This window comes from Strongylocentrotus purpuratus, unplaced genomic scaffold (assembly GCF_000002235.5).
Source record: "Strongylocentrotus purpuratus isolate Spur 01 unplaced genomic scaffold, Spur_5.0 spur5_scaffold_15, whole genome shotgun sequence".
NCBI classification, from domain to species: Eukaryota; Metazoa; Echinodermata; class Echinoidea; order Camarodonta; family Strongylocentrotidae; genus Strongylocentrotus; species Strongylocentrotus purpuratus.
In genome coordinates, this window is record NW_022145600.1 from 20,048,440 (window position 1) to 20,065,232 (window position 16,793).

General features: G+C 36.8%; 2 protein-coding genes across 4 annotated transcripts in view; both read right to left on the minus strand.

The window, feature by feature from the left end:
* The window catches only part of LOC100888808 (golgin subfamily B member 1), a 45,758-nt gene extending 37,998 nt beyond the window's left edge, over window positions 1-7,760 (minus strand). For 2 of the 3 annotated variants that reach the window (XM_030985795.1, XM_030985794.1), the window contains exons 1-9: window positions 7,611-7,760; window positions 6,868-6,957; window positions 5,967-6,152; window positions 5,574-5,669; window positions 4,965-5,018; window positions 4,509-4,580; window positions 3,763-3,888; window positions 3,267-3,443; window positions 2,604-2,741 (exon numbers count right to left, since the gene is read on the minus strand). In XM_030985795.1, the coding sequence (XP_030841655.1) occupies window positions 2,604-2,741; window positions 3,267-3,443; window positions 3,763-3,888; window positions 4,509-4,580; window positions 4,965-5,018; window positions 5,574-5,669; window positions 5,967-6,152; window positions 6,868-6,957; window positions 7,611-7,736 (1,065 nt within the window). In that variant the 5' untranslated portion in view covers window positions 7,737-7,760. Of the gene's footprint in view, window positions 1-212; window positions 332-2,603; window positions 2,742-3,266; window positions 3,444-3,762; window positions 3,889-4,508; window positions 4,581-4,964; window positions 5,019-5,573; window positions 5,670-5,966; window positions 6,153-6,867; window positions 6,958-7,610 lie in introns of those variants that run through there. The other variant, XM_030985796.1, reaches the window with a different exon arrangement.
* Window positions 7,761-8,257: 497 nt separating this feature from the next.
* LOC105446963 (janus kinase and microtubule-interacting protein 1-like) lies at window positions 8,258-15,789 on the minus strand. Its single transcript, XM_030985987.1, has 5 exons — window positions 15,283-15,789; window positions 14,276-14,506; window positions 9,837-10,052; window positions 8,855-8,992; window positions 8,258-8,407 (listed from the first exon to the last, which is right to left on the minus strand). Exons 1-5 carry the CDS (start codon window positions 15,721-15,723, stop codon window positions 8,258-8,260), a joined length of 1,176 nt encoding a protein of 391 aa, XP_030841847.1. The 5' UTR covers window positions 15,724-15,789.
* Window positions 15,790-16,793: the final 1,004 nt, after the last annotated feature.

Below are 16,793 nucleotides of genomic sequence, written 5' to 3' on the forward strand. Positions count from 1 at the left end.
TTAACTTCTGGGATTGCATGAATATACTCCACATTATGATCAACACAAAGTCACAAGACCACTTCCACAAAAACAGGAGTCTTGACTTTAAAAAAGAAAGCTCAGATAATATTCTCTGCAACAACAACAAAAAGCCATCCTAAAATCTTAAAATAGCCCTAGACATTCCATATTCATTAACATTTTAAACTTATCTACATTTCTCTACTCACCTTAACTTCTGGGATTGAATATATTCCACATTATGCTCACTAAACACAAGGTCACAAGACCACTTCTACAAAAACAGGAGTCTCGACTTTCAAAAAGAAAGCTAACACTAAAGATTGGAAGCCCGGTAACACACATACATTTCAAATTGACTCCCTACTACTCCGAACTGAACTCTGCAAACAGTCTTCGTTGACTCACCGCGCTAATAACTGTGTTTAAAAAGGGGCAGTCAAGCATGCAGAGAGAATCTATTCATCTAGATCCCTTGTGAAGGGAGTGGGGACAATACCAACCCCTAACCTCAGGGAGCTTTTATATGGAGGGGATGGTTATTGATTAGTGTAACCGCTTTCTTTTATGAGGGTGTATAATGGCATTATGTCACAGTTATCATTCATCCTTCATTGAGTCTGCATGAGTCTGGGTTCGGTTAGACATGGTTGATTTGTCACTTTGTTTCTACATCACTACATTGGATGAAGTAACATCTATTCATTACATTGTAATTTTGGATCATATTATGTAAACAGACAGCTAACGTCCTGTTTCATCAACAAACATTTATTCTTCATTAATTTATTGATTGATTAAAGGTAAAGACCAGTATTGGAAACGCCCCAATTTCAAAAAATGAAATGGAAGCTCTCATTACCAATCATGTGAAAGAATATGTTTTGACTAATACATGATGATAAAAAATTTGCAGGGAAACCGCCTACTAATTCATATATTTGGTAAATTTGTTTCTCTCATGGTCTGTGAGAGATATAGGGTAGTCCCATATACATCTTTCTGTGTATAGTGCTTGTAACTTTACAAAGAAAGGGCCAAATTTCTTATCATTTTGATGATTCCAGAACCTTGCAGATGCTAGATGCTAGATGATCAACCTTTTCTGATCGATTCCACAACGTTTCTTTCACAATGCAATCGCATGACCATAACTGGTCTTTACCTTTAATGTCTCCAGCATTTTTTGTCTGGATTGAGGATAGAAACAACTCATCATGTTTGTATGATTGAATATAACAGAGAGTTACCGGTATGCCAGTTTCCCATCATTCATTGTGAATCAATCGCTTGATTAATGTCTGTTTTGCTTTCAATGATGAAGAACTCAACATTGGGGAATGACTGAATGGAAATAGTTTATTCTCCTACTCCTGCTGCTTCATATCCTGATATATTGTACATATATTAATACAACTTCTTTTCTTTCACACACTACTAAACATTTCACAGAATGAACCAATGATATTTGTTTTTATCCACCAATCAATTCTTTTCACTTTAAATCCATTTACCAATCAATTATTTCATCAACATAAAATATTTCAACCTAAATAGGGCATATATCCTTTACAAAGTGAAATAATTAGCTCACTATTTGTTCAATTTTTTCCAGCTCAGTATTTTTCTTTCACTTTTTTCCAGCTCAATATTTTTTTTATCTTACTATTTTCTAGGTCAGTATTTTGTTCTTATGTTTGTTCACACACTTCTCCATACCTCACATAATCACCATGAAATCCATTTTTTATATTTCTCCATCTAACCATCAATCAATAATTTACTACCAATATAAAATACATGCACAGAAATGTGGAATCCCCTCCACAGGAATGTTGATGTAATCATCATGTAATTCTCTCTCATTATTTTTCACAAAACAGCTTCATACTTCACACGATCAACGAAGAAATCTATTGATCCATTTTCTTTATTAATCAATCAATCAATCCATCCATCCATCCATTAATCTACTCATCCATCCATCTATTCATCCATCCATCAATCCATCCATCCATCTGACTCATCCACATATCAATCCATCCATCTATCCATCCATCCATCCATCCATCCATCCATCTATCCATCCATCTATCCATCCATCTATCCATCCATCCAATCCATCTATCCATCCATCTATCCATCCATCCAATCCATCAATCCATCCATCTATCCATCTATCCATCCATCTATCCATCCATCCATCCATCCATCCATCCATCCATCCATCAATCCATCTATCCATCCATCCATCCATCCATCCATCCATCCATCCATCCATCCATCCATCCATCTATCCATCCATCTATCCATCCATCCATCCAATCCATCCATCCATCTACTCATCTATCCACCAACCAATCAATCATTCAATCAATCAATCAATCACTTGTTTAAAAAAACATCCTCTCTAACTGGCGCTATAGTTCTCTTTAGAACTATAAGCTCAAAGAAAGATTACCAACAGTCCTTTTCTGGACTCTCAAAACCTCCCCCTCTCTCACATGGTGCAACTTTAAGCCTACTGTATACAGATATATGTATTAAAAAGAAGAATCTCCTCTGAAGAGCAGTTGAAATAATGATGTAAATGAACTCACCATTTTGACCCTATATTCCAGCTGTATGATCTGACCTTGATGTTTCTCAAGGTCACTCTCCATCCCTGACTGATGCTTGCATAGACTCTCTATGTGGAAGCGCTGCTCCTCCAATAATATCTCCAACTCCTTGATTCTCTGTTGAAAAGAATAGGTAAGAAAGAAGCTATGATTGAATTATACTGCATCTCTATTACAGCAATAAGGTAGTGAGGTCAATGCTAGAATAGATGTACAATTAATGATAATCTGAAAGTTTATTTTTGTTTTCTTGCTTGTTTCCCCCCCCCCCCCCCCCCCCCCCCCCCCCCCCCCCCCCCCCCCCCCCCCCCCCCCCCCCCCCCCCCCCCCCCCCCCCCCGTCTTGAGATCTCAAAATCGCCAGAAATCTGCCGATCAGCAGAGGAGTACTCATCTCTGTTAATAAGTAGAATAGCTTGTATAGTCTAAGTTCCTCAAAATCATTCTTACAGTGTCATTCATAATCATGTAGAAGTACGATAATTAAAAAGATGAAGAAAAAAAATAATGTTATGGATTGCATAGCTTCTGCATCCTTTTGAAACTGAAAAAGTCTAAGTTTCTACATTTCTTAGGACTTTATAAGAGTCAGGAAAATACAGGAAAAAAAGCTAATCTAATCTGGGTCTCGATCAATACACACCTCTTTATAGCTCTCTTCTGTCTGTGTGGAAGCCCGGACATCGGTGATCTTCTTTATCCTTTGATCAATCTCTGCTCTGAGTTTATCTATTTCGGCAGCCTTCATGTCTGCGAGTACCTTGTATGAGGATGCTTCAGCCTCCATAGCAGTTAAACTTTTCTTCAAATCTTCACTCCTCTGAAAAAAAGATAAGAAAATCAGCTGTATTGAGCACCCCACGATGTAGAGAAAGATTTATAATGAGTGAAGCGTGATGGCTCAGTGGTAGAGTAGAGCAGTGGTCTCTCATAACTGGGAGGTCCCAGGTTTGAAACCAATTAGATGTGCTAATATTGTGGAAAATGCAGCCTTACGTGATCAGACATGTAACATAAAGTAAAAATTGTCATGACTTTCATGTATTATTCTTGTAACTTATGAACACAAAAAATCTGGAATATCTGTTTAAGAATTAGGCATGCACTTGTTAATTGATGAGAGACTGATAAATAAATACCTGTTCTAATCTTTGGTTATCTTCTTCCTGCTCTGCTGTTTGCATCTTCAGTTTCTCATACTGTTCTTCCATTGTTGTCAGTCTCTGTTTCATATCAACATCAGACTCTTCAAAATTAGAAATAGTCTGAAAGAGAAAGGATAAAAAGGGACATAATAAAGCTCACCTTTAATACCAATAACAGGGCTGATGATGAGAAATAAGCCATGGTAAACAATCAGGGGTCACAGGAGTGGGGGCACATCTCCACTCCCTGGGGAGTATTCCTACAATATGGTCACCTTGAGGACATACAGCAATTACTGACACAAATGCTTTCGTCATTCTATCAGGTCCCCATTTTTCTCATGGGTATGGAGTGGCACATGTAGACTAATGCCTTGCCAAAGGACATTAGTGACGTGTCGAGGATCAAACCCGCAAACCTTTGCATTACAAATCAATTGCTTAAACCACTTGACTACGACACCTCCACTAACCAAATTCTTATTTTCAATCCTGAACCAAACACTAACCGTAACCCCATATTGTTGACAACATAATGCCCGGAGCAAAAGTCAGTGAAGCATATGTCGGAGCACCCTGCTCCCAACAACAACAAAAAACAAGGGAAAAGCAAACAGCTTGAAAAACCCTCCCTTATCACATATTTCATCAATCTAATAAGACTGCACGTATGTAACATTGAAAAAGACTGCACATTTGAAATAGAATATGTAAAAGAGAGACTATATTCTTAAAGTTACCTCTTGAGCTGATTGTAGCACCTTTGAAATGGAAAAGATGAAAGTCTTTTGTTCCTGACTTGCTGAAGAATTCTGCAGTTCAATTACAAAGAAATACAATACAAGAGCAATATTAAACACTTATAATAAGATAATGAGAAAAGTAATGATTCTTTAAACTGTGTATAGTGCCTTTCCAGTTAAAAGCAAACGATCAAAATGCTTTAAAAATGTATAACAGGAGTCAAGACTCAAAACTGATAATGTTTCGTTAAAAATGCATATTCACTTTTAGTATAATGGATTCATCCCAAAATTAATAAAAAATAGAGAAGAAAAAGTTTACATGTATACAAAACTTACTTAAAAGGATTTATAATTACAAACACTGAAAACTATTGCAACTGTTTTATATCCTAGAAGTACTATGAACTGTGACAAGGCATCATACAATGTAAGTAAAATGATAAATAATACCTCTTTGCATGTTAATTGGTCCAGCTTTTGCTTCAGTTCTGAAATGTGTGTATACTGTATTGGAAAAAATAATAAGTAAAAAATAAGCCATCAGAATAACATGGGATCTGCAGCAGTTCTATGGATATATTATGATGTACAATAACAGCAGGGTGTGCAGTAATGTAACAACATCTCAAACTTTTCAGTTTGTTTGTAGCATGTGGCTTACTGAAAATTGAGTGTGTGCATGGTAAATATTTTTTACAGTTTTTATTGTGTTCTCTCATACTTTCTTGCTTTTTGTCCATTCTGCTACACTGTATATGTACATCAACCAAAGATGTACCTCCTGCCTAGTTTACAAATACATACCAGATTATCTTGATGTGTTGCCTTGTGGCTCTGTCTCTCTCACTCTTTCTTTTTCCCCTCTCTCTCTCTCTCTTCTAAACAGACATTTCTGGCTAATATGTATCTCTCCCTCTCTCTTTTCGTTTCTTATATATTCCTGTCTCTCAATATTTCAAATAATCAAACTTATCTACCACCTATCAAATCGAATAATGTTTGAGCATTGTAAATACTAGTCACCTACAAGTACATATACATATCTATAAAATGACTTACAGTGAGTTGTTCAATAGTTGTATCAAAATGAATGCTCCAAATAAAGCTTGGTTGATCTGGAAGAGTTGTGGATTCAGTTGCTCGGTTGTCTTTGGCCTGTAAACACGAAAAAGAACCCTGTTTTACTCCAGTTCATTTGAAACTACACCATTCAATTCTTTTTCAGCAACAGAAATTTACACAATGTTATGGAGACTAACTTCTTCATTATGCAATCACAATATCATAATTGGTATACAAATTTATGAAGAATTTACGTTAAAAATGAATCTAGGCTGAGGTAAATAATCACATTAGTTCATGCTCAGCAAAATAAAAACAAATAAGTTTACATAAAGATTTCTAAGAAAAGTTTCAGAGAAGTGTTTTTCTAAGATCACAGTTTTCCCTTACCTCATTTATTGCATTGAGTTGTTCATTTGATGATGAAGTTGAGTCATCCCTCTTTTGCTCACTCTCATCTCTTTCCTTCTTCAATTCTTCCAGTTCCAGGACCCGAAACTCCAGATCATCATTCTGGTCCTGAGATTTTCGGAGGGACCAATTGAGTTTGGATTTGCTCTCCTCTACTTCAGCTAACTGTACAAATTATGAATGAAAACATTTCATATGCACTATTAAGCATCACATAAGCAATTATGAAACAAACAGCTCGCAAATCTACGTTATGAAAGAATCTCCACAAGCAGCATGTAACCAAGGCTGCCAGGAAGGCTGTCCCTACCACTCCAGGGGGTCGTTTTACAAAGATCCTAAGTTGAATTCATCTCAAGTTGGACTTAACAAGTATGGAAAGTATATGAAAATATTTTGTAAAAGTTATGAAATGTTGATTCAAATCATTCATATTTTCTATTATCAAGGAGATTTCATGTTCTTGATTTTGATATATAAAAAGTCTAAAATACTTGATTTTTTGCTTATGAATATATTTTATTTTAAGGCTACAAATGGCTCACCATGATGATAAAGTCCAACTTAAAGTTAAGTTCAACTTAAGATCTTTGTGAAACACCCCCTGGAATCAAAAAGCCTAATCACTATGTGGTCACCATGATAGACAGATTCACTGCTACCAGGAGGCTAATGAACTTCTGCAAAAGAACTGTTTATTTTCAAATACACGGAGATGCAACTGATTTGACATCAGAGGATTGCAGAAATACTTAATGTGTGAGATTATTAACCCATAGCTTGTAACTATTTGAATGTGAGATACATAATCCAATTAAATTGAAAATTCATATGATCGATATATATGTCAGAGTAGTGAAATGCATGATCCAGAACCTACTTTCTTCTTTAAGACCTGCAGCTGTTTTTCAAGTAACTCTTTCTCCTTCAGCCAAGCTGCAGCATCCAATTCCGGTCCAGAAATCAAATGCTATAATTTTGAAACAAGACAAAAATAATAGAGGAGAGATACAAGGGATAACATAAAGGCATAGGCAACTACTCAAAGGGCAGATATAGTGGCCCCCAATGGTGATACAACATTTTTTCTGGGAACAATTGGTCCAGGCTTTATCAATTGAAGATGTGGGGTCAGCTAGGGTTGCTATTGAGTTTTAGGTTGGTTCAAGGGTTGGTTTTAGGGTTAGGTTAATGTTCAGGGTTAGGGATAGGGTTTAAGTTCAAGTTTGATTATGGTTATGGTTAGGATAAGGGTTAGTGTATAAAATGCATGGTCCAAAACTCCTGTTTCAAATTCACAAAGTGTAGGAAATTGACAATGGAGCAATTTTCTATTCTGCATGTATCGTAAAACCACTGTTCAGCCATCTGTTTATTATTATTATGATTAATTTGGCGTCACCTGTGCCTGGGAGGCGAAAAGCGAACTGAATCACTGTAATCCTCGGGTCTCTTCTCCCGGTATAACTGATTGGGGTGTGCAGGTGGACCACTACACCGGGGTTACCCCCTCCTCTTAAACGAATAGTGCAGTGGGGATCTTAACGTGCAAAGGTGGTGACTCTCCTCTACACGGGGCCTCCATTTAACGTCCTATCCGAGGGACTGAAATTCTAGACAAACCTGAACCTCAAGGTCCTCTCTGTCCAAGTCAATGGAACGCACGGAGACAGGTGTAGCAGTCCGGGAGGGCGTGGTGCTAGGGGAATCCCCTTGGTGCCATGAAGCTGTGTCAGAGGCAATGCCCATGCCCTGATGATTGAGAGGGGATGTTGCCATTCTCAGCTATTGGAAAACAAATGGGAGAGAAAGGATTATTGCATTGGTTAGCCATTTGCTGTAACAGAGTGCAATGAGTACAATGAAGGTATAACATTTGATTATTCAATTATCTATAAAATGGCCACTTGCTTTGCAGGAAACATAATAAAGAAGATATTGTAAATTTACATTCTTATTTCAGCTTTGTTTTATCAAAAGGCTAATTATCAAGCAATCTTAGTATTTCTAAATCTTCCATTCGAATAAACTTCACTCCGAAGTAACGGAAATCTCTTTTGGAAAGAAAAAGTAGCCATTGTCAATCCAACTGCATGGATCAGCACTCAGTTTCTCGGGTTGAATTTGCCACCAATGAAATGTTAGGAGTTAAACGAATACTTGATACATTCCTTAAACAACATTACCACTAGAAAATAACATCAAGACATAATACAACTCATTCCCCTTTACATGACAGAATAAACGTAAGCTATTAGCATGACTAAAAACTATACCTTTTTCTCTTTTTCTGGGACTAAGGGACTCATTGTTCGGTGTCGGACGGTGTTTCCGTTCTGGCTGATTCCATGGCCAGGAGAGGGAGTCCTTCTTCCGCTTAGACTTGAAGACAGAGTGGGGATTCTCGATGTAGGGCTTTTCTGTAATTTGTATTAGGTGTACATGTATAAAAAGGGAGATTTCACAAATAATGAACCAAACATCAGTACCGTACGTCATTTATCAGAGCTTGCTAAATAAATCCTTACTTTGTTATCATTGACTTCAGAAATATCAAAATATTTTGATAACAAAACATTCTTGTAAAGATTAACTAGTGCTACACAGAATGACAGGTGAAATTAGTATCAAACCTGTCTACAAAGGTCATTGTAAGGAAACAGTAATACAGCTCATGAATGCAGGTGCTAGACAGGTTCTGCAAAACGTAAATCTGGAATGTGGATTTAATAGATAAGAGACCATTTCTAAACAGGTTTTTTTTCTACAAGAATAGAATGACTGTAAACTTTTGGCCTTCGTAAAGATGTATGTTTTACATATAGACTAAATAAGTGATTCTATATTAAACATCCAAGTATACTTACAGCCTTGATGACTGGAGCGTCTACTTTCTTAGACCTGCTATTCAGATCGGGTCTAGGTTTAACAGACAGACCCTCTCTGGATCCCAGGATTGGGATGCTGCTGAGTGAAAATGGACTGGTCGTCTTCAACCTCCGATCCTAGCATGAAAAGATGAGAACAAGGAAGATTATACAAATGGTCTTTGATATATCTATCGCTCTGTGGAGGCACTAGCCACTTCAAAGGCATGAGTTTGTATCCCACTCCTGAAACCAATTTTTTTTTTTAAATTGGGGAAGTACGATGGATCAGTAGAAGAGCAGTGCTGGTCTCGTAACCGGGAGGTCGCGTGTTCGAAAACAAGTCGATGCGCTCATGCCCTTTGGTCAGGCATTAATCCTCATTTCCAAGTCCCTCGGAGAGGATGTCAAGCTGTTGTTCCCCTGGTTACTTACTAACATAAATATGTATGCTTTCTTAGCAGTCAGGTAGTAACAAACTAACAAACAGACCCACACGAAGGATGTAACATAAATCAAGCTGTGTCTTCTCAATTCATCAATCATTTCACATATCCCACCGCTGCCACCATGCTAATGGAAACAAAACAAAACCCATACCAGGAATTACTTTAATGTGGAACCATCCATAACAAGTGCCTTCTGCAAGATATATACATTAAGTTTTTTCTAGTTGGGTGTTAGTGTTAGTGTTGGTGTTTAGAGCAGTCAAGCAGGTTCTCTCTGCCTCATGCAGCTTCCTCGCTTCCTCTTTAGCTTCCATCAAGAACTGTAGAATGACGTTTGGATGATAACCGGAAGGTGAGGATATTCAGAGGTCAACGCCGTTACTCCAGCTGATTTCCATTTTGGTGTTTAGGGCTGGTGTTAGTGTTTATTTAACACTTACACCAGTCCTAAACACCCAACTTAAAATCACTCATTGTGTATGTTTACCATACAGTCTAGCATCCTTCACAGTTTACCTTCACATTTTACTCACTTCATTCCTGTTGCTGTCCGGTGAAAAACCATTACTGGACGCGCTCCTGCTCACGGATTGACTCCTCCTCTCCCAGGTGTCGGCCATCTTGGCAAGGTTGAGCTCCTGTCCCAGGGTATCTTTCTCCGCCTGGAGCTTGAGTGCATAGCCAGCCTGGTGTCCTAGCTCCTTCTCAAGTTCAGCAATCACGCGCTGTTTGGTTTTCAATTCATCAACCTGCGATAGAAGTACAGAAAGAAAAATATGACTAGTAAATCTCAATACAATATGCTTGCAGATACAGTGATCTTCAACTTCGAAAGCAAAGAAATTCTTCATTGGTTAGAGGAAATTGTTCATTTTAAATACTTATTTTAAAACAAAATTTAAAGACATTTTCATGAAAACACTTTTTGGGAAGGTATTGGAATGTGAAACATGCAGAAGAGTTTCAGCAGCATACCGGTATATGCTTATTTCAAAAGAAATTCTAATTCCTCAAGAAATGTATGACAATTGAGATGACAAATCATGGCATTTGCATATATTGTTATAACTAACTGCAACAAGAATAGTTTGAATAATTTAACCTGCTAATGATACATGTACATATATATATTCACATACCCGGTAGTCAAGTACCCAATGTTTGTCCACACATATACACCGGCCTGTATAATTTAATGATTCTACCTTAAAAAGTGAGCTTCAAACGGTTGATTCCAAATCTATAATTCTGTACAATTCATGCCTACTTAGAATCTGTAAATTACCCAGAATTATAATACAAATACATCTTTCAAAATTAGAGACTAAAAACATATGGAATACTTACAAATTAAGGAAGTTAAAGTACCGGAGCTATAAACAAACTTGTAAAGTAAGCTCTCAACAGGCAACCTATTCTCCAGTTAAACACTTTGTTGATCTATTGGACCTTGATCAAAGGGCATATTAAGAGTTCCAAAGTTCACACAATCAGGTGTCAATAAATTCCTTGGCAGAGAAATGTTTATCTTGAGACAACCTATGATAGTGATTGCAGTGATCATTGTCAAAATCTGTAAACTCTTAATATTGGAACAGATGCGCGATCAGTTTCTCATTAGTGAAATAATAGGTATGTACATACTTGCATCTTTTAAATTGTTATATTTCCTTGAAACAAGCAGCGAAAAAACAGAAGGAATATTCTTCACACTTATTGTAAAGATTAATCGATCAATTTCTGAATTCTCGTTTCCTTTTGCCTCACAGCAAGCTATAGAAACCATCCAGTTTCCATTTGAATTGTCATATAATCTGTTGGATCCAAAAGGGCATTAACTATTTCAAAGTAATAAAACAAGTTAACACCCTTCTGGCTCTAGAATGATGAAATCATATTATAGCTAGATTTTCAGCACTCACAACTACATGTACTCAAGCCATTATGACAATTCAATTTATTGCTGAAAATAGCCCTTATAAGAAGAAAATACATATACATATCAATTGTACAAAGCCCTACTTGACCTGATGCATTCTACTTCTAATAATTAACGACTGAATATTTTCAATAAAAAAACTTTTTGTCAGCAGTGAAGCATCACCTTAATCTAACAAAAGAGAAGAAAAGTATGAAGCAAACAGCAACTCTATTCTGTGCCGTTGGACTACCCAATTACATGCACAATAGAAGGAGGTCCTGGGGGTCATTGTTGGTTGCTAAGGACCTTGTTTACCATGGTTACTTACAGCTCTCTGGTGTTACTGAAAGCATTCACACTTCAATGCATGCATGTCTATTTGTATGAATTCAAAACCTCAACAACAAAAACTGATTTCAGAAGAATGCCATTGTCAAAAAAAGATAGTCATCAGCCATTCTCCAAAGATTAATGTGAGAAGGTATAAAGACCAACTCAGATTTGTGTGGTTAACAAGGTCAAAATGGTTGCTATGGACAATGTTTACCATAGTTACGCTTCGTGCTTCATGCAAAGTGCAATTCAGACCACAATATATTGAATCTATAGTTGTGCATTCAAGATAAACTGCAAAATATCTGAATAGGACAAAAATTGCATTGACAATAAGAAGCCATAAACCTCCTCTCAAAAGTTAAATAGGTCAAAGCTTTTAGTATGGTGCTGTAAGTGTTGATGATCAAATTACAATAGAAGGTCATAAGGTCAGGATGGTTGCTAGGGATCTTGTTTAACACGGTAACAGCCTTCTGGTGTAATAAAGGAACAGCAGGGTACCTTACAAGATAATTACAACTGCTGGCGTGGAAATGTCACCAGAAATTGCACTCAACAGTGCTCTGCATTAATGTGAATTAACAAATGAAGTTCACTCGATAGCACAAGATCGAGAAGGAAGTCCAAGTTATTCTTCTGGCAAGTATTTGGCAGAAAATAATGTCAAAACATTGGGTATGGTCTCAATCTTACGATCAAAACTGTTTACATAAATCAGGATGTAATTATGCCCTGCTTCATCATAATACATCACCACTAATCATTATCAAATTTTGGGGAACACATTGAAAGACAGCTAGGCTACAAAACAACTTTGCACATATTCCAATGGATGAAGGCTAAAACCAATGGCCACTCTGGAACTGTATAATGCATATACTTGTAAATCACATACATTGATGCTCAAATATGTTGCAATGTTGATTACATGTATGTTGCAAATGATTCTTCACTAGTTCACAATGTGTAATACAGGATCCTTGCAATACACAGATATGTCTATCATTAAGAATTTTTCCTGAATTCATTGTACAGTAAGTAAGCACATCTTCAATACCAAACTTAATTGTTACATACTTGTATATCCAATAACCTTCCAACAATATTATGGTAACCTGACCCTATTCATGCATTACCAAAATCAATAACACACAATTCCAAAGATCATGGGGTCCTTACACATGACCCCTTCAATTGAGTCTGACATAATAATAGGAACAACTTTACAGAAAAGGGGGATTAAATTGAGCCTATTTCATGAGATACAAAAGACTACTTGACGCACTGTGCACCATAATGGGGGACAAGCGCTCACAATCAAAGTCATATAGACTTGAATAGACAGCAAACAAGGACCACTGGTTTTTTGATTGATTTACCTTCTGAAGACTGCACTGGTTGCAGAGTAAACTTACTTTTATTGGACCAGAAACAAGGTTAACTCAGTCCTCCGGTGTGTACTATAACCCATGTCAATTATAACAAGCCAATCTTTCTGATGAGTATACTGGACCAAATTCTCCTTTCAAATGCAGATTGCAAACAAATATAAGACCAGGGGGTATCTATACAAGTACGACTAAAGAACTGTTCTTCAGCAAACACTTGTACATCTACATTTTAAAGCTGATTACAGAGTGATAAGCCATGTCACGCTGGTCTTGAGCTGAGCCAGGTGCACCAGTGTGGGTTCTCTGGCGTTGGGGAGAGCATTCTTTTCTTTTATCGCTACTACACAACAACAACAAATTTAATACAGAAATACCAGTAGGAATGAATCAAATACTAGATCTATTTACAGCTACCGTAAACAAAAGACAATGGCTGATAATATCATCTCAATGAAAACAGAAGTCTTCAAAAATTCAATGTTAGTTTGGTGACAAAACTTTATAGGACATATTTGAAACAATTAAACCATACACCTTTATTTTTTTTTTTCAACAAGTGGTTTAGAAAAGGAACATTACATGCTTTAAAAAAGTTTTTAAAAGCTTTTATATGAGGAACACAGTTCTTTTCATACATGTACCCGTATTTACCTTTCACTAATGTATGTAATCCATGTGTTGGGGGCTTGTTCTCACCATATGGGCAATTTTATGTGCACATCTGTAGGTAATTATTGATTTCATTATGTTATTATTTTTGGTTGAATTGCTCTTATTTGCCATGTATTCTATGTTGTGACTAAATGTATGGTTAATAAGGAAATATTGTTTTAAAAAAATAAAGTGCATAGGGAATTATACAAATTATTATACGCTATATGACAACTTTCCATTATCATCATTATCATTATTTGTATTACTATTATTAGATTAGAAAACTTCTCATTAAACATAATAGAAATATATATCATTGTATTAATTGTAATCTAAGGTTAGGTAAAAACACAAATTGAAAATCAAAGATAAAACCATTTCAACTATAGGCAGTCGTAAGAAAATTAAGAAAAAAGTATGCAAGAACATTTTGTACACAACACTCATTTGTCATCTATTTTGAAAATATAATATCACATCACACAAGTTTACAAGATGAAAATTGTCTTGGTGGGCAGCTTTGCTTACCGTAGTTGATCCATCATGAAATGATATATGAAATAAAGCTGGCTACATGAACTGTACATCCAGGATATCAAAATTATGAAAAGGCACTCTTTTAACATATCCTTTTTTTTAAAATAATGTCAGAAATTCAGAATGCACTTACCAGACGAATAATGTCTCTCCGAGCATCTTTCTTCAGCTGATCCATCTCCCGGGCATGCTCCTCCGAGATTCTCCGCAGCTCGCCGCCATTTTGTCTGTTTGCTGCCATCGCATTTTCCAAGTCCGTTTCTAGTTTCTTCTTGATGCTCCTCAGTTCAGACGTCTCGTTAAGGAAGCGGGTTCTCTCTGCCTCATGCAGCTTCCTTGCTTCCTCTTTAGCTTCTATCAAGAACTGCAGAATGACATTTGGATGATAACTTTAAAACCTGACTGGAGATTGTTGTCTTTTCCCCATTTTTAGCAAGGGGGCTATAGCCCTACTCTAGTGTTTCCATTTAAAGCGGGACTACACTACTTGTAGCTACTTTCGCCCTCTATACAGTAAACAATGCGTAATTGGCCCATGGTCCCCTTTTTCTTATGTTAATTGAGAGCTGATTTGATGAGATATAACCACCTGCCAGTGACCAGACAGTCCTTCCTGGCCAAACTAGTGCAGATAGGCTTTAAATGTCATCACAAATAAACTTTCAAGAGTCAATAATTTGAATATCTGTTCTTCTTTCCATCTATAATCCAATTAAGATGCAGCACAAAAAGGGGTTACATATTTTCTTGCCCAATGAATACTGGCTATTCATCATGGTCAGCACTTAATGAAAAGATCGATATCTACTAATTTCAACACGAGGCATACATGAATGTCCAGTATAGTACTTGAGATACTTACGACTATGATTAGCATCTTTCAAATAATAGCCACTGTAAAATTGTGAATCAAAGGCTATTAAATGAGATACTTACGACTATGATTAGCATCTTTCAAATAATAGCCACTGTAAAATTGTGAATCAAAGGCTATTAAATAATTTCATCAAAGCTTATTAGTACACCAACATTTTGCAAAATGTTCAGGTATTTTTTGACTGCACAAATGTAAAATCTATACCTCAGCTCTACTTTTCCACAAAGACCACTTCGTTTGTTATTGATTTTTTAAATATTCACCTGATTTTTAGTTTTCTGAAGAACTGCATCTCTCTCTCTCTGCTGTCCCTCCCCACTCTTTATTGAGGCATCCTTCTCCTTAAGCAATTTACTCCTCTCGGATGACATCTGTTTCATCAAGGACTCCCTCAACGTCTCCAGCTCCTTCGTCTTCTCTGCCTCCAGCTTGAGCCTGAGGCTTGCCAGAGCCTCCGCTGACTTCTTCTGCTCTTCGCTCCTGACGTTGCGCAGCTCCGCCACCTTGTCACGCTTGAGTCGCTTCGTGGAGATCCTCTCCATCTCCAACTCCTTCTTGAGTTTGGTGATGTGCTCCTTCATTTCATCCATCTTCACCTGAAGACTCCCTGGTCTGTCTAGTATGGGTAAGGTGGAGCTGAGAGAAGCTCCTCCTCCTCCCCCTCGGGGTCGAGGGAGAGGATCCGGGGGTCGGTTGGTGGCCATTTTTTGTTTCTACGAGTCCTGGCACCTAATAATCCTTGTGTTGGTTTTCATTATCACAAAGTTTCCTTGATCTGTTAGTGCAGCTAGTGCATGACCTGAATAGTTTGTTGGGATAAAGATGGTGCAAGCTAGCACACAGAAGTCTTGAACTTGCTGAATTAACCCGTTATACATTACAGAGTCTTATAGTCAACGTAATATCACTGCCTTGAGTCTTGAACTTTGGCTTTGGCTGCAAATTTTAATGAACAAACAGAAAGAGCATGATTTATTAATAATACATTGTACATCTAAGGCCATGTAAAATTGATTTCATGTTGATCGTCCCCGCCCGCTTCCTTTTTGGGGGCCGCCTCCTATTTTTTGTTATTTGTTATTTTTTTTTTTTTTTTTTGAAATTTTTTTTGAATTTTTTTTTGATTTTTTTTTTTTTTGAAAGAAAAAAAACATGAAAAACACTGCTAAAATGGCTCTATTTCTGATTTAAAAAAAAAAAAATTGTCGGCGGCCATCTTGAAAAAAAATAGCCTCGACTGTCAGGGAAAATGTACCGAGCGGCCATTTTGAGCGGCCATTTTGAAATATCAAATATCAAATAACATGGTACACCCTCCTCCTCTTTTTCAAAAAATCCGGACGATCAACATGTAATCAATTTTACATGGCCTAAGTGATAAAATATTTTATATCATGTATACAGTGTTGTAAAAATGTAGACCTATATAGCACTTGTAAACATAAGATTTCAAGCATATAGCTGATCTACATGCACTCGGCACTTAAATAGTCAGCAGCCATAAATGGCAAGAAACCTTGTAAGTCATCTTCCAATCACACATTAACGGTTAATGGGGCTCGATCATTTTACATGAGACCCATAATTTTTTTAAACAATTTTATCAAAATCAAATACTTCACACAAATCTTGATTAACATTTAGAAATACAATTCATAAATATGCAATTAGGCTAGCCGCTACTAATTATCACGATATACCAATGGGATTAATTCAACAACATGAAGAAAGGTCATTCATGACGTAATGCCATTTAAGAAGTTACACTTGTGAC

Bases quoted from the DNA above. Each gene is read 5' to 3' on its own strand.
- LOC105446963 (XM_030985987.1), bottom strand. From the start codon at position 15,723: ATGGCCACCAACCGACCCCCGGATCCTCTCCCTCGACCCCGAGGGGGA. The intron at 8,993-9,836 runs GTGAGTAAAATG...TTTTCATGCTAG, and splicing joins CGGACAGCAACAGGAATGAA to GATCGGAGGTTGAAGACGAC. The intron at 8,408-8,854 runs GTAAGTATACTT...TACAAATTACAG, and splicing joins ACGCTCCAGTCATCAAGGCT to AAAAGCCCTACATCGAGAAT.